At 38.2% G+C, this 17778-nt stretch overlaps 4 protein-coding genes across 10 annotated transcripts in view; 1 reads left to right on the forward strand and 3 right to left on the reverse strand.

Moving 5' to 3' along the window:
• tpk1 (thiamin pyrophosphokinase 1) overlaps positions 1-5406 on the forward strand; it is a 52297-nt gene extending 46891 nt beyond the window's left edge. For all 4 annotated transcript variants that reach the window (XM_043226416.1, XM_043226419.1, XM_043226418.1 and 1 more), the window contains one exon: positions 5266-5406. In XM_043226416.1, the coding sequence (XP_043082351.1) occupies positions 5266-5405 (140 nt within the window). In that variant the 3' untranslated portion in view covers position 5406. The remainder of the gene's footprint in view (positions 1-5265) is intronic.
• Positions 5407-5485: 79 nt separating this feature from the next.
• On the reverse strand, positions 5486-7068 carry sec61g (SEC61 translocon subunit gamma). Its single transcript, XM_043226421.1, has 4 exons — positions 6912-7068; positions 6164-6269; positions 5835-5937; positions 5486-5640 (listed from the first exon to the last, which is right to left on the reverse strand). Exons 2-4 carry the CDS (start codon positions 6255-6257, stop codon positions 5631-5633), a joined length of 207 nt encoding a protein of 68 aa, XP_043082356.1. The 5' UTR covers positions 6258-6269; positions 6912-7068; the 3' UTR covers positions 5486-5630.
• A 1201-nt stretch (positions 7069-8269) lies between these two features.
• On the reverse strand, positions 8270-13766 carry zgc:112332 (uncharacterized protein LOC553712 homolog). 3 transcript variants are annotated; one of them, XM_043226414.1, is made up of 7 exons: positions 13428-13762; positions 12130-12245; positions 11219-11374; positions 11044-11148; positions 10180-10389; positions 8771-8963; positions 8270-8606 (listed from the first exon to the last, which is right to left on the reverse strand). In XM_043226414.1, the coding sequence occupies exons 1-7, from the start codon at positions 13439-13441 to the stop codon at positions 8504-8506; spliced, it is 897 nt and encodes a 298-aa protein (XP_043082349.1). In that variant the 5' UTR covers positions 13442-13762; the 3' UTR covers positions 8270-8503. The 3 variants fall into 3 exon arrangements, with proteins under 3 accessions (XP_043082349.1, XP_043082348.1, XP_043082350.1); XM_043226413.1 differs by having other exon boundaries at positions 8270-8963; positions 13428-13763; XM_043226415.1 differs by lacking the exon at positions 11219-11374 and having other exon boundaries at positions 8270-8963; positions 13428-13766.
• A 599-nt stretch (positions 13767-14365) lies between these two features.
• si:dkey-73n8.3 (uncharacterized protein LOC100150965 homolog) lies at positions 14366-17567 on the reverse strand. Of its 2 annotated transcripts, XM_043226411.1 has the most exons (7): positions 17152-17564; positions 16374-16489; positions 16007-16162; positions 15818-15922; positions 15483-15692; positions 14964-15150; positions 14366-14793 (listed from the first exon to the last, which is right to left on the reverse strand). In XM_043226411.1, the coding sequence occupies exons 1-7, from the start codon at positions 17223-17225 to the stop codon at positions 14691-14693; spliced, it is 951 nt and encodes a 316-aa protein (XP_043082346.1). In that variant the 5' UTR covers positions 17226-17564; the 3' UTR covers positions 14366-14690. The 2 variants fall into 2 exon arrangements, with proteins under 2 accessions (XP_043082346.1, XP_043082347.1); XM_043226412.1 differs by lacking the exon at positions 15818-15922 and having other exon boundaries at positions 17152-17567.
• Positions 17568-17778: the final 211 nt, after the last annotated feature.

The following is a 17778-nucleotide window of genomic DNA, read 5'->3' on the forward strand; positions in this document are numbered from 1 at the left end:
GATATCTATCATGCTAATATTAACGCTGGACGGTTAAAGATCCTGTTGGATGCAAACATTTGTTCTCTCTGTTGGTTGCTTTGACAAACTTACAAATATCAAACTTTTAAAGGTTTGAATTTTTGCATTATATCACTTGCTCAGCAGTGTGTCTTCTTGAAGTGAATGGGTGCCGTCAGAATGAGAGTCCAAACAGCTGAGAAAAACATTACAGTATTCCACCCAACTCCTGTTAACAACGTATGAAGGAAAGAGCCTGTGTGTTTGTAAGAAACAAATCCATTGAGACGTTTTTAAACTTTAAACCATTGCTTCTGGATTAAAACTGGATGGTTTTTGCTTGATCTGTCCATATTTTTCTTCAGACAACTTTTTCAGAAATATTTTATAAAGTTTAAAAACTTTCCTACGATGGATTTGTTTCTTACACTAGATGTTAACTGATGGACTGGAGTTGTGTGAATTACTTGCTTTTATGTTTGATGTTTTTATCAGCTGATTGGACTCTCATTCTGACGGCACCCATTCATTGAACCTCTTCGATGAGTAATACTAAAAAGTGATGTAATGCTAAATTTCTCCCGAACCTGTTTCGAAAGAAACTCATGTACATCTTGGATGGCCTGAGGGCGAGTAAATGGTTTGGTTTGGTTTTTGGGTGAACTATTCCTTTAAAATCGTATTATCGGTGTTTGCTAAGGTTATTATGACTACTATTGCTCATTCTTAGGGTTAAGGATTTGAAACCTATCGTGACCATTACAGTTTGTGTGACACATACGAATGATACTTCAAATTATCTGGCTTGTTGAGGTGTGAGATTACTTTTCTAGCCAATCAAACTTTCACTTTTTACTTAGTGGATGACAGAAAGGAATAAAGCGATAGAGATAGACTTGAATTGAAGGAGGTACCTGGGATGTATCTGAGGACGACAATATCACAGAGACTTGTGTGCGTCAAAGGTTTGGGGTCAGTGAAAATTCTATTCATCAAAGGATTCTAAAAACAATTGTGATGGTTTCCATAACAATATTAAGCAGAACAACTGTTTGCAACATTGATTATAATAAGAACTGTTTCTTGAGCGGCAAATAAGCATTGAATGATTTCTGAAAGATCATGTGACACTGAAGACTGGAGTAAGGCCACTGAAAAATAATCAGCTTTGCATTATGAGAATAAATACAATTTTTAAATATATTGAAATAGAAAATGATTATTTTAAATTGCAATAACATTTCAGATTGTTACTGTTCTTACTGAATTTTTATCAAATAAATCTTGTGAGCAGAAGAGACGAAAACATTTTTATTTTTTAAATCTAACCTACGGACTACACATTATCACACAGTAGTTTTTAGAAAACCACAGAATGGAAACGCTAAAAATCATCGAAACTATTTCGAAAGTGATCATTTATTTGGGAGCGCACATTTCAACAAAATACATGATCGATTTTATGTTAAATCTGCAGAAATCCTTTACGGTACACTGTAAGAAATGCAGATCAATATTCATTTTCCCATCAGTCTCTCCAGCACTGCATGCATATCTGTTTGTATTCCTGTACGCGTCTGCATGAAGAGCTGCTGTACTGTGCTGGAGGCCCATCTGTCCACACATCTGCTGCCGCACTCTTCATCCCAGTGTCCACTATCACAGTCATCGGCTTCACGCTGTGGATCGTCAGCACACTTTTGATGAAGAAAACATTGAGAGGTCAGGGATCTCATTAAAGCGCTTCTTTGATAAAGAATGCTGCTCTGACGACGTCCCTCTCGCTGTTGAATTTCACACGGTTCATTTCGGGTATCTTTTGAAGGCTCACGATGCATTACAGTATGTCAGTGTATTATACTGAGTGTGCCATTACTGACCTGCCCCTTTTAACTTCTTAAGACCCGAGAAAAAAAAAGTTATTGGAAAGGGTCAGTGTTAGGTTTTGTATTCTTTAGAGCATTAAAAATAATGTGCAAAATGATTGGATGGATAGATAATTAGATTGATTTAATTGGGAGATATATTGTCACGATGAAAAACGTACTTAAAAAAGGCTTTTGTATATAAATATTATTAATACATTATTTATGAGTAGCAGTATTATATTCAGTCCTATTTATTGTATGAATTATTTATAAATATACCCTGTAAATTATATAATAAAAATATTAGGGCTGTCAAATCTAGATTAACAGCATCCACAATAAAGGTTTATATATAATAAATATACACGTGTATATTTATTATATGTAATATATATTTATATATAATATACATGTTAATATGAATATATGAAATACATGAAAAGATTATGAATACACATGCATATATATATATATATATATGTGTGTGTGTGTGTGTGTATATATATATATATATATATATATATATATATATACACACACATATTTTTATATACACTGCCCAATTAAATTTGGAAACACCCTTTGCAAAGTGTGGTTTTAGATATCAGCATAAAAAAAAAAAAAAAAATACTGTACATTATAGTATTATAACTTGACATTATCATTGAAGGCCAGCAATAATAATTTTCATTTTGATTACATAATAATGGCAATATATACATGTCAGAGATGAGCTACTATGGGAGGAACTGGACCGTGATGTCTGTAAGAAGTGTCAAGCCAGTTTGAATCCTCTGAACAATCAATCCTTCAGGGGGATTGGAGTAATATATCAATTGTTTATGTAATGTTTGTTTATGTTTTAGTAGTTTGTGTTGTCCTTTATCAATGCAAAATTATCACCAGTTGAAAAGGATTTGTGCTGATATTGTCCAAAACAATGTTTCCAAACGTTTGGAGGACTCGTGTGCGTGTGTGCGCGTGCGTGCGTGTGCGTGCGTGCGTGCGTGCGTAGATTATACATTTAGGAAGAAGAGCTTATCTTTTATTTACACAATAATGCATCTCATAGGCCTTTCAGACACTGCTGCTAGAAATTGTTATTTATATTGTGAAACAAAAGAAACGTCCTATAATACTTGGAAGCAAAGCCATGCCTTTCCATCCTCAGCATTTTGAAGCAGGTCAGCCTGCCCGTGTTTCTGAAAGCGATCCACGCGGACTCGACACGCAGCGCATCTCACGGTGCTCTGTCGCCACCGCTGGTCAAACCGTGAACTGCAGCACGCGAGCAGACGGACACCGCTTCAGGTCCGTCTGACGAAACCCGGTTCTTCTTTTACTCACTCAATATGCGTCTGTTAAACAGCTGCGACCGCGAGGCGGCAAGTTAATTGCAAAGTTTAGTCAAGGTTATCGATGTTTCGATCTCCACATCTATTGTTTGCTCGAAATTGACTTAATTATCAGAGTGACGTGCCGTGATTAACCGGAGGAGGCCATCGCGAGCGGTTCATCGCGAGCGTTAGTGACAGACGAAAGTCTTCGCTTGTTTTTTCCTCCTGTGATGATGCCTTTGAAGTCCGGTGATATTTCTTCAGACTTTGAAGTGCGTTCAGTAGCCTCAGAGTAAAACAGCTCATCTAGCGTCAGCTATTGCCTTGTTTACTTCGTCTTCTCTTGCTTAGACCGGATCATATTTTAGGGGAAATATATTTTCACGCGTTTCATTTTTACGCGTTTATTGTTCGGTTAAATTAAGTCTTCCTCGGCGCTAGGATTAAAGGATTCTGGGTATGTTTAAATAGTTTTGTGTTTGGGAGACTCTGTGAACGACAACTTTATTGAATGCCTTTTTTCAGTCAGTTTTAGCTTAAGTTAGTTCCCCATAAAAAAATAAATAAATAAATAAACTGAATAAATAAGCTTTCCGCTGATGTATTATTGTTCGTTGGACTCGACAATATTTGGCTGATATGCCTCTTTTTATATTAAAAAAATAGTCTTTAAAGTTGTTGAGATGACAATATTGGTGTTCTTTGCAATGCATTTTACGAATCAAAGGTTTTAATATATTTACGGTAGAAAATGTACTTAATGGAACATGATCTTTACTTAACATCCTAATGATTTTGGCATAAAAGGAAAATCGCCACTTGGGGTCAGTATAAGCTCAGCAGAGGCTAACTTGAAAACGATCTTATTAAAGATATGAAAAACAATCTCGTGAAAACCTGTTACAGAAGAGTCCAAAACCACAGCGTTAACCAGTCTGCCGCTCCAAATAATAAACCCTTCTCCACATCGGTGGCCTCGCATAAACGACTTCGGTCGAGTGTGTCTGGTGTTATTAGGGACCACCGAAATTCTTAATTCGGTCACATTCCAGCTAACAGGTATTGCTTCTTTCTGAGTGGCACCTGGGTCTCTGAAGGGAATAGCATGCTCAGTGATCAAGAGAAATGTACGCCTTTGTTGCTGGATGGCTGGGGCCATTGAAGTGAGAGCCATTGAACTCTGTCTGGCACCCAGATTACAGCACCGCTGCTGCTCGGGGTTTCCAGTGAGCAGTTAAACTGAATGAGAGAGCCAGAGACAGAGAAAACAGTGTCGTTCCCAGCAGGTTACACGAGGGCATGTTCTGTCCCGCTTCACTCATTAGAACATTTCCACAAGCACCCCTGGCGGGTTTGGTGAGAAGCCTTGGGCGGCCAATTTAATTAAAACTACAGGAGGCGGAGTCGGTGTATTCACAGCTTTTGGTGGCTACTTGGACACTTTGGTGGTATTTTTTTACTTATCCCCTTCATTTCTCACCCTACTTTGCACCTTAAAAGAACAGTTCACCCCCCAATTTTTTTTTTAATGCATTCACCAAAACGAAGTTTATTTCTCCGTGTGAAAAGATTGAGAAGTGTAGCATTACATCACTGGCTCCCCGGTGGATCCTCTGCAGCGTTCAGAAACGTACCGCAAGTAATCCACAATGACTCCAGTCCGTCAATTAAAGACTTGTAAAGTGGAACGCATTTATCAGAATCTAATCCATCAAGACGTTTTAACTTTAAACCTTCTGCCTCTGGTCAAAATACCAGCCTAGAATACATAATAAAGCTTCAAAAAAGGCCACCCCCTTTAGTTCTTTCATATCAAAATTACATTTTTTGGTTGTTCTCCATCCACTTAGAATAATTTCAGGGCTGTTTTTCATTGTGAATAGATCTGTGCGTAATTCTCTCTGGGATTCGGATAAGACTTTTTGCTAGAAGAAGCAATATTACTGATAAATGACTCCCATTTTAGCTGAAAGTAGTAACATAATGCTGAACTATTCCTCTTTAATGGTTTGTGGTGTCCATAAGGCTCTACTCATTACCTTTTTTCTCCTTTTTATTAGACAATCAGCTACTGGCTTTCGGACAACTTGTAAGCACATCCAACACTTACGAAGACCACGACCCCGAAGGCAGCAGAAAAGCTGTAACGGTCACCACCGACAAGCCACTGTTATGGAGCATGGGAATTAAACCACTGTGAACAAAGCACTGGAGCGCCAAGCCTTTAAAATGTGCCTTTTCCTCAGCACTAACAGCCTTTTATTAAAACGAGACAATGAGTAGTGTAACCTTTGATTTATTAACACAGCCAAATAAAAATGTTAACACAAAAAAAAGCATACTTTTTTACAAATTTCCACATTCAGTCCATCATCCAACACTGTTTCAGGCAGCCGAAGGTCTGTTTGGGCTCAAAGCTGCTGATTTAACCACCGCTGTTAACAAAAGACAAACAATCCTGCTTTAAAATCACAGAATGAAACAAATGTCTGTTTAAAAGGCAATTTGCACAATTTTAAAATGCACTGTAGTAGTAGATTGTATCATGCTTCTGCAATCAATGTTTTTCACATTACTTGCAATAAAAGACAAAAAAAAACTGTTAATTGTGTTTTTGTGCGTTACTTACACAATGATGTTGTTGATGGGGATGTGGATGAGTTTGACAAAGAACCCAATGAAGCCCATGATGGCAAATCCAATAGCTGTTGCCATGGCAATCTTTTGAAATTCTAGAGAGCAAGAAATAAAATTTACAATCATTACTTGTTTCGCACCTTTCCCCCAAAACCGTTGTGCATTTATTAGATTTTTCTCTTATATCATCTTTTCCACAGCCAATATCTATCACAAACAATTCACCTGCATTCAGCACAAGAGAACTTCAGAAAATGTTGACTTTCATATATAGTTGTCTCTCAATGCTTTGAATTAAAACGAAGAAAAGCCTGGACGTACCTTTTCTATCAGGCTTTGTACATCTTTTGACGAGTCTGATGGAGTCCTTGACGAACTGCCTGCTGGGCTCCACGAACTGCATAACCTGATCCATCCTGATGTGAGGCTGGAGAAGAGGGGGAAAAAACATTATCATCTCTCACACGTCAACTACAAACACTAAAGATCATCATCTGAAACGTAACACGACTCACAACCAGACCTCTGAATAACTACAAAATCTCATAGAAAAGAAAACTACTTAGCGTAAGCTTTATACGAGTTTCGCCACGTATTCATTTATTAGACCCAGACACTCTTTACTCCTAAACCCAAGCACAGGAACATCATCTAATAAAATGCTAGTTAAATATATATTCTCAAAAATGTGCCAACCTATAACGTTGTTAACTAGCTACAAATCTTTAGCGAGTAATAATATAGATCAGCTAACTAGCACTGTTAGCCTACATGCTACGCACTTTACACTAAAGAAAAACGCTTGCAAAATAACTTTTAATAATCACTTCTACATTGACAATAAGCATCTAAATTGGCATAAGCATCTGAATGTGAATTATTTTAAGCTTAAGACTAAGAAAGTGTCCTGTCTGATCAGTCAGAAACGCTGTTTACGCTGAAACCGATCACAGCAGACACGTCCTCGGTAAGACACAGAAGCGTTTTATAACCTTATTTTAAAACCGCGTTATTTACGCTACGCCAGTACAGACTACTAAACGCGCAAAGCCGACGAAAAGAAACTTACCTGTGTTGACAAATCAAAGGACGAAGCAGTGGTTCGGCAGCAAGTAACAAACTGACTCCGCTGCGCGTAAAGCCACGTAGATTTAACTGCGGAAAGACTGACGCGGCGTTAAGAGTGACGCATGCGCGCTCGCTCCCAGCGCCCGCGCGCACTTGACGCGCTCGCTGCCACCTAGCGGCTGGAGTTTAGCGCGCGGAACGACTTGTCCACATCATCACTATCAGCTTTGCGCCTAAGCTTTCTAGGCCATCTAGCTAAGGCTTTGAAACATGCACAAATCAAAGTGTCAATGAGTAAAACTGAAGTTAACTTGCAAAAGAAAGAAATGGCAGAAAGGGTGGGATAGTGGAATAAGAGATAGACATTTTTATCACATTCAAGAAAAGGTAGGTCTAGAAAGAAGAAGGTTTGGTAATAGAAAGGAGGCATTTTAATGTCAAGAATACGTATTAGCATGAAACTGGAAAGCGTGATAAATGTGGACATGTTGAATCAAAAGAACACATACTCATTGAGTGTGATGCATGTGAAAGAGCAAGATTTCAACTAATTGCTTTAAGACCTTAAAACAATAACTTGTCACCTCAGATTCTGTTAGGAAATGGTCCAAAACGATCAAGAATATTTCATGAATTAATTTTCTAAAAGAAACAAAACTGAATGTAAGATATCGTTAAATATTTTTTTTTTTCTATTGTAGTTTTCCAACTTCCCAAACATTACGAGCTCCGCACTCCCATCCAGTAGGTGGCGGGAATGAACCATTAATGTTGTTCAGCCAACCGCCATTAACCCCTTTAAGCAAGGTTTAATTTTACAAAGCACCTAAGAGCATGTGCTGATAGATAAAAAAATGGAAGTTCGGTAGGAGCTTAATTATTCCTGTCAATCGTCATTATGAGCCTGTAAGCAGCTTCTTCAGCATCCTTCCACCTCCCCAGCTCCTCCCTTATTTCTGTTTTTCTCCCTCTAGGTAGTACCCCATTGGGGGGTTAAACTCAAGCCAAGTTCTTTAACCATTAAGAACAGATGAGCAGGCCAACATGTGAATCATAATTCAAAGTTTCCCAATGATCAAGTTCTGTGAGGTTTTTTTTAACGCACAAAACAATCGAAGTGAACCTTTTCTTCGGGGAATTCTTTCGCAAGAGAAGACGAAAACGCATTGAAATATTTTTTTTCTCCCTTACATCTATTCGTTTTTTCCATCACCATGTCTCCTCGAGGGGGCTCCATGCTTTTATATGCTAGCATGATGGCAAACATTCTGCGAAAATAAGTTTCAGATTAGCGCTTCTTCTTAGTTCATTAACTGTGGATATTACAGCAGTTTATTGGCAAAAAGAAACAAATGCAAATAAAAGATAAAGCATTTAATAGACCAAAATACATTTGAAATCCAAAGCAGTTCATTATGTCAATCGAAATGATAATAAAATAGCCAAGTGTATTAAAAAGAGTATTCGGTGTACAATATAAAACATAGCGCATTCATTCATGCATTGTATATACTCTAGTTTCCATTATCTACGACATTAGTCCAAAAGCTTTTATTCCGCTTTTATAACGGTATCACTGAGAGGATTGCTCCATCAGTCCCAAGTAATGCCAAGCATCTGACAGCTGAGCTCCCAGAGTTTCTGAGCCATTTCATCATCTAAAGCTTCTCTTGAGCACTGCGCTGGAGCACAGTCGCTGGAAACAAAGCAGATTCTCAGGCTTTATGAATGACATTGTCTTAATGAGCGCACACCATACGTTTCACACACTTAATATTTAAAAAAAAAAAATGAAAATGGTGCGCATTTTGTGTGCGAGTAAACTGGATTAAAAATTCGAATGAAATAACTGTTCTGTACCTGTAATATCCTCCGCTCTCGTTGTCCAGCTTGGGCTCCACAGCGCAGTAGATGGTGGTCTGGGCCCCCTGAACAGTGGACTTGGTGAAGGGGCTGAAGACCTTGACTGCTATCTGTACAGGCTTGCTGAGGTTCCTGAACAGCTCTGATTGCACCACCCCGGGATGGAGGGAGTACACAGTCACGCCACTGCCTACCAACACAACCGTCACAGCAGATCACGCACAAGCGAATAAACGATTAAAACTTTTGTATAGCCATGATTAGGAACAAGTCTGCTAATGTGAATTTCCCTTATCAAAAGTGTTGTGGTACAATGATAAGTGACGGTAATTTACCGTGGTTTTTACGTAAGCAAAACTAAATGAAACGAAATGCCGATTAATCGCGTCTAAAATAAGTGTGTATACTGTGTATATTTATTAGGTACATATAAATACACATGCATGCATGTAGACCTATATGTTTAGAGAAAATATGTTATGTTTATATATTAAATTTATATATATAATTTCTATAATTCTGTGAATATAAATACATATGTATACATACAGGTAAATGTTTTCTAAATGCGTGCTGTATGTATGTGTGTGTGTGTGTGTATATATATATATATATATATATATATATATATATATATACATACATAACAAATATACAAAATGCACACGCATATATTATGTAAACAAAAACTTTTATTTTAGAATGCGATTAATCGTGATTATTTGTGTGAAGGCACTAGAAATAATACATATGCAAAAACATGATATTCCCACGGTGTATAATCTAGAAAGACGTGGTACGGACATGTGTTTTTTTTGGCATAATCATATCTCCGCATGAAAGGCACACACAGTATTAGAAGGGAACGGCACACACAGTTGCATCTCTCTCTCGATCGAGAAATTATTAATTCAAATAAAGGGTAGAATTCATTCAAATAAATGTGATCTTACCACAGATGTGATAGATGTGATAAATTGGAAGATATTAAAAAAAAGAAAATAAATATGGATGTATAATTAAGTTAACTGAAGTCAGGTTTTTTCAAGTGGTTTTTTAGTATCATATTTGATGCATCAGGCTTTCATGACTCAAATTTATTTTTACTATTTTATTATTATTATTATTATTATTATAACAGGACGTTCTCCCGCATCCTAAAGGAAACGGTCTGAGACGAACGCAAAGATCAGCCGTGACCGGCTCTGCCACCGCGTATCCTGGCTTTGACTGCGTTTATGTAGTCTGACGGGGGAAAAGATTGGATTTAATGTCGCGTTGCACTCTCATGAATACCAAATCAAGCGGAGTTCAGGAGAGAGAGGACAAACGCCATATATTAGTTTGCGTTTTTAAGGATCGGTGTTTGGTCTGACATGGATAACCTTGCTTTGAAGGTCACGTACCCTGCAGTCTTTTAGCCAGGGAGCGTGTGCAGAGGATGTTGGCTAGTTTGCTCTGGCCGTAAGCCCTCCGTGGAGAGTAACCCTTCTCGCTGTTTATGTCATCTAGATGGATGCTGCCCCACGTATGGGCCACAGAAGCCACGTTGATGATCCTGGAGGGGGATGATTTCTTTAAGAGGTCAAGCAGAAGGTAGGTGAGCAGAAAATGACCTGTTGGTGGATTGGAGAAGATAAAAATAGTCAGGGGTTGTTTGTCCTTTTATTGTCTCTCATGTCCTGTTGATGCCCTGATGACTTATTTGTCTATTACTCAATAAATGCATGGAAGTGGATGTATATGGAGGGGATGTATACTATACGAGTTTAGGTTCCAACAGGAAGTCAGATCCTGCTGATAAACGAATAAACAGCACGCGCTGTCTATTTAGAGAGTGACTGCTTTACATAGCAAGTCTGAGACCTCCTGTTCGAAAAAAAGTTAAACTAAAATTAGAGGTCACTTTTTTGGGGCCCATTGCTTGGCTTTTTGTTCAGACCAAGAATTGTATTATATACAGGAAGTTTAAGTTTACAGAGAGGCTTCAGAGAAACCTGAGGTCATAAGAAGTGTTGATAAACTGGAGTTAAGAAATGTTTTTTGTATTACTATTTGTAAAATTGTACTAGACATAGTAATAGACATTTGGATGCTGTAGATACGCACACTTATTATATATATATATATAACAAATATTTTACAAACTTTTGAACAATAGAATACACTATTTTAACAGTAAACAATAATAGATGCAATTATGATTCATGACCATGGGTAGACTCCCTGTAATAGACGAAATAAAACCACAAAGCATAAAGGAAGGTTACCTAAATGGTTTACGCCGAACTGCATCTCAAAGCCATCTGCCGTTTTTGAATACGGGCACATCATGATTCCAGCATTATTGATCAGGATGTCGACTCGCTTTTCCTCTAAATACAAAAAAAAGATCCATCAACGGTGTATGCGTGGTCAAATCGAAGAATCAGATGTCTTACACACCCTTGTTTACGAGCTCTGCGAAATCTCTGACGGATTTGGTGTTTGACAAATCAAGTTTGTTGGCCACAATGTTTCGGTTTCCGGAATCCTCTATTAGTTCTTTTCTGGCTGCCTCGGCCTTTTCCAGATCTCGACAGGCCAGGATGACTCGAGCCCCTGAGGACGTCGCACAGAGAAGCTGATATTAATATGCAAACAGTCATGGGAGATTTCACACGAAACAGAGCAGATATCCATCATTGATCTAAAATAACGGCGTTTACGTCCTCCAGCGAATGTCCTCGCTGTGAAACGTCCTTGCATAACAATTCATTTAGTGCTAAACTGGGATGTAAGGCTGATGAGCTAACACAATAGCCGTTCGCCTGGTAATTACTGAGCAGAAAGTCTATTATACTATTCAGAGCAATTTGGCTGGCAAGCGTCAGAGTTTCTTTGTTGGAATCCAGCGGGTCCATGTGGGAAAGTGTACAGTTTTACATCTCTCTGGCAGATAGCATTGTAATCCTGTCGTTTATTTATCAGCATGCATTCAACGCTTCCAAGACCCTGTCGGTCTTATAAGATGAATTATTCGTAGTTTTGATCGCATCGCATTTGACATTAAGACAATGGGTGTGATTTACCCTCGCGTTCGTTATTTTCCTCCCAGATCGTGATGATTCTATCTGCATTTTAACCGCAGTGCTTCCGTAGCAAAGCACTCAAATACGATGTGATAGATTGCAATTCTTCCAGCTAACCTCTCTATACCCTCTCCTAATTAGAGTGGCATCGCACATGGCATGGTTTTGTCCCGTAGCAGGTTGGCAGTTGATGCCGCTCACAGCATGTGCAGTAAACGGAACAAATCAGATCATTCAGAGCGCTTTCCTTTTAAGGTCAAGACGCAACACGTCCTGAGAACCTACCTCTTTTTGCGAGGTCTCTCGCCGTCTCTTTGCCGATGCCTGTGTTAGCTCCCGTGATTATGATTGTTTTGTCGTCAAGACGGGCAGAAGAGCTCCACTGGCCGCAGAAGAAATTTCTGGGATTGATTACAGAGCAAATGCTTATACAATGTAATGCGAGGCATTTAAATAGCACGGGAGACCGGGGCAAGTTGTCACATATAAAAGCTTGGTTCTGACATGGCACTATTTTCAAATTATATCGTTTTTTTATTAATTATGCGTTAACTTTTTTTTTTTTTTTTTTTTTTTTGCATTTGTGAGTTTTTATCTCAGTTTTTTTTCCCCCTAACGTATTTTAGCATTTATAACTCTTGTTCGCAAAGCATGTAAATGGTTTATGATGTACATTTTGCACATGAGAAAAATGCGATTTTATTGTACAAACAAATAAACAGACGCATAAAAACATATGACATAAAAACAACAACAAAACAATGCATGAAGAACAACAGCACTGGACCGGATCTTAATAGACAAGGGACACTGCCTCAGAATCTCGTCCCGTTAAAAGTTTTCACTTCTCAGTGAACTGACTAATTTTCAGTTTTAAAGTGTATTTCAGTCTATATTTTCCATCACGTAAATACCCCTTTCCTCAAGCTTTAAAGCATCTTCTGCACATCGAAATAGTCCTATCAGTTCCAAAATCATTCTGTTAGTACCCTGACTTCTAATAAGGTGAATGGCTTCTCTTTCCCACGCTCTCCCCTAAAAGTGTGTTCTGAATATGTAAGTTTGGTGAGCAGTAAAAGTGTATTACTTTATTGCAGCTACGAATGCATGCGTTGCACTACACGCTGTAATCAAGTCAATTAGTTTTTTAAAGATGCACGAAACCACAGTAGATTTAAATGCAGTGTACTGCATGAATAAATGAAGAATGAAGGTACATTCACACACTATTTTATTGTATTGTATTTTATCGTATTTTAGGTTTCCCTCAAATTAGTCTGCTACTAGGGTTTTGGAAGCTCACTTTTTAAAACACACTCATTTTCTTCCTGAGATACAGCCCATATTGAATTATTAGATCAGCCTGTATTATGCAAAATTTGATAGAAGCCTATAGATGCAGGCAATGGTATATGCATTTAGTATATCAATTGGCATTTGAGAGTGATAATTTAGAACAATATGTTAAAAAAATGTTAACGAAAAAAGTTTGATAAAGAAAACAAAACACATTTTTTTAAAAAGCAAAGTTGTGTCAATTGCAGATTTGCAGTGGACTCATCCGTGACACCAGCGTTGCTTACCTTATTGAGTGCATTGTTCCAATACTGGCCGGTTTCCCTCAGCAGACAGTAGTGCTCTACTCTAGCGTCCTGTGTAATTTATGAATGAGATATTACTATGCGCTCCGGATCCAAGCCCCTCCCGTCCCGAGCGCTGTCCTCCGGCCAATGAAACGCGTCTGCCTTCGGTATGAACGACGTGACGCATGGATGTGTGAATGTGCTCGCCGCGATGGCCCTGAGCTCCAAGGATGCTTTGTTCAATTGAACCTCTTTTGCGAGATTGGACATTCCGTTACGCGTCACCAGAACACACAATAAGATCGCGTCGCTTCCCCGCTTCAAAACACGCAGCGACCGCGCGCGTCCGCTAGATGTCCTCGCCGTCTCTCTACGAACAACACAAACACTCGCGGTCTTTCTCAGAGGAGTATATCATTTAAATGTAGATGGTTTATTGGGTGACTGTAAACGAACGATCATACACGGGCATATTTAACCTCTTTTTTCTGTCTACTTGCACACTACTTACAATCCTTACTTTTTGGTTTTACCATGCTACACCATATGGTAACCACAAATTAACAATGGTTTTGGCATACTAATGGTTTTGGCATACCTTAGTATAGTAATGGTATGTCTCCACCACAACTGTATTCTACCGTATTATTAGCATATATATATATATATATATATATATATATATATATATATATATATATATATATATATATATATATATATATATATATATATATATATACAACACACACAAACATATATATATATTAGATTAGATTAGAGAAAGAGAGAGATTTTATTTGCATAACTGCATTCTTATTATTCTTATTAATCTCAATCAAACTGCAGTCAGATTATTTTGATTAGGTTAAAAATAACAAAAAAGTGCAGCTGACTAACATAAAACATGAAAAAACATGATGACATTAAAAAACATTTTTATTTTTGAAAATAAATTCTTGTCTGCCAGTGTTTAGTAGGCTAGTCTTGTTAAAACCTTTGCGCTCTGCTGACCTTATTTCGTTTTCAAATGACAGTAAACTCATTTACCCCCCCAAACCCCCCAAGAAAAGTTCAGAAATATTGTCCAGAAATAATAGGTATGGCTTTTTTTAAAGTATCAATACAAACGGCAAGAATACAACTAAATGTGTAAAACGCAGGAAGACAGAGAGAACTTAGCTGGGCCTTTGTTGAAAATCATAAGTCATAAGTCATAAAAGGCCATTATTATGATATAATTCTGTGGTTGAAGTCGTATTCTCATTTCCAGCGAATTCCCAGCAGGTGGCAGCTGACAGCCCACAGTCTGCTAGCAGTGTTGTCGTCGCTAGCCGCCCTGGAGCATGGAGCCATGGCACAGTTACTGTGAGAAATCACGAGAGGAAATATTTATCCCAGCAGTTAATTAGCTTGCTACCACAATTAGCATCACTAGTGATAATTAAAAAAAAAAATAAAATAAACGTAAACAATCTTGCTGATAGAAAAGATGGCCAGTTAGCATGACTAGCATCAGCCATAGATGTAACAAACCTGTAGTAGGCTCCGCTGGGCAGGTCAGGGGTAAGGGCGCAGAACACAGTGGTATACGTCCCCTCTGCCGGGGTTTTTACCAGGAAACCAAACGTCTTCACGAAGAACTGCAGAGACTTATTCAAATGCCTGATGATGTCTGTCTTCACTAGGCCCGGATCCACAGCATAAACACTCACTCCCATCTCTGCCACAGAAACAGGACTGAGCTAACCTTGCTTTATTTTCACAGGAACAAATTTACTGCCCTAATGAAGAATGTTTGTGGCCAAACCACGAGACAGTCATGTTAGCATTGCGTTACACGCAAGCTTTGAAACAGATCTTGATATCCTTAAAGGCGTAGTTCAGCCAAAAAATCTAAACGTTGCCATTTATTCACACTTGTGTGGTTTTCATACACTAAAAATGAATGAAAGCCATTGATAGCTTAAGCGCTATAGGACGCCACAGTTGTTTCTCACGGATGAAACATGGCTAAATCAGATTTTTGGATTGCATTTTATGCCTCGCTCTTACCCTCCGCTCTCACGGCGAGCTCTCGAGTGAAAAGTACGTTGGCCAGTTTGCTCTGTACGTAGGCCTTTACGGGATGATAACTTTTCTCACTGTTCAGGTCCTCAAAGTGGATCTTTCCCATGTGGTGGGCCAATGAGGAGACATTAATCACTCTGGACGGAGCTGAATGCTTTAACAGATCCATGAGGAGGAACGTAAGAAAGAAATGTCCTGAAGAAGAAAACGAGTCATTCATCACCTGTCAAGTGTGAACCACCTCCCTTGCCTCTAAACAACAAATAATGACTCTTTATAGTGTTTGAAAGAATGAGAACGACTAGTGCACTTCATCAAACCTAAGTGATTGACTCCGAACTGTGTCTCAAATCCGTCTGCTGTTGTTGAATATGGGCACATCGCCACTCCGGCGTTGTTTATCAGCAAATGAAGAGACTTTTCGGCTTAAATAAAATGAATAAGTTTAATGTCAGGTCAGAAGTGAACTCGCCATGTGTATGGAAGAATGTTCTTCTTTCGTAACTCACTGTTGTAAATAAATTCGGCAAAATCGCAGATGGATTTGGTGTCTGCCAGGTCCAGTTTCCGAACCGCCACGTTTGCGTCCTCCACGTCCCTGCTGATGTCACCAGCCGCCTCTTCGGCCTTCACCGGGTCTCTGCAGGCCAGGATCACTCGTGCGCCTTGGGATTAATGACAGGTTTTGTTCCGTTAGTTGAAAAACTGGTACATTCTTCTGAGCAATTTCAGGAAAAACGTATCTTGGTTTGGACGGGTCTGTGAGATCAAATGCTGCTAGGCAGTCAGATCTGATGTATTTCATCTGTGGCTCTAATAAAAGAAGACTCAATGTGTTATTTCCACAGTCGGTGTCGATTTGGCCGCAGTACCCACCCCGACTTGCCAGATCCTTGGCTGTTTCTTTCCCGATCCCAGTGTTTGCTCCAGTCACTATAGCAGTTTTTCCATCTAACCGAATATCAGATGACCAGCTTTTGGTGAAAAGCCCTCTGAAAAGAGTTTATTTGTTACATTTTTAACAGCATGGTGTGTGACGAAAAAGGAAACATTGCTAAAGTAATATATAACATATAATAATCTCTCTATATATAGCAATAAACAAAAACAAAAAATATATATTTTATTGTGATGTCGGTATGATAGCAAAAATAGAAAAATATGTTTTATCTATCTATCTATCTATCTATCTATCTATCTATCTATCTATCTATCTATCTATTTTAACAGCATAATTTCTGACATAATTTAATGCACTATTCATATTAAAAATAAAAATGTTATTATTTGTTCATATTTGTTATATATATAGTTTTAATAATATCTTGAATACGACAACTACTTTTATTACTACTACTACTACTACTACTACTAATAATAATAATAATACATATTAAATTATCTAACAAATTATGTTGAAAAAAGTTTTATCAACAAATCATCAAAAAAGTATCCAAACAGTGCTGAAATACAGCTTTTGGATTATCATCATACACACTATGCATATTAAAAAAGACTATGCACGTTAATACATGTAATGTTATATATATTCTTTTTTTAATTTCTGTACTACTACTCCTACCAATAACAAATAATATAAATACTAAATAGCATAGTTAATAGCAACTTACTGCTGAAATAAAAAGCACCTTACCTTAAGACATTCATTTTCCCAACAGTCTTATCACTTGTCAACCAGCAAGAAGGCTTGCTTTCAGAGCTACTCATGATACAAAGTGTTATAACGATTGCTCTAATGTCATTTGTACTTAAATAAGGAGGACAGAAAATCCCCTTTCCCCTATGACAAATTGATCATATTTTGCATGCAAAATGAATTCAATTGCTTTATACTTTGCATATATCTGAAAGGCCATGCTGCTAAATAAAGCTTTGTATGTGACCCACTGGTTCCACTCACTGAGGATATTCCAGGAAACTCTTGCACCGAATGATCCCCACCGGCAAAATGATTCACTTGATTTTGAAGGACTTTCCTTCCTACAACGCTAAATCAATAGCCGTATTTTGTCAAAGACACTGCTGTTTTATTTCACATAAAGATCCTTAGGCAACCGCAGTTGATTTGACTGAACTCTAAAACGGCCAAAAAGCACACACCGGTGCCAGGGAGTGCTGTTCGACCTTGAATAGTGGGAAACACGGCTCAGCTTTTCATCTTCAAAACTCAGGTAATTTCCACCCAAGCCAGAGGAACACCTGTGTCCAAACCTGGGGTTCTCCCGAAACCTGATAGCGCACGCTCTGTTCGGACAGGACT

Source organism: Puntigrus tetrazona, chromosome 24, assembly GCF_018831695.1.
Source record: "Puntigrus tetrazona isolate hp1 chromosome 24, ASM1883169v1, whole genome shotgun sequence".
NCBI lineage: Eukaryota > Metazoa > Chordata > Actinopteri > Cypriniformes > Cyprinidae > Puntigrus > Puntigrus tetrazona.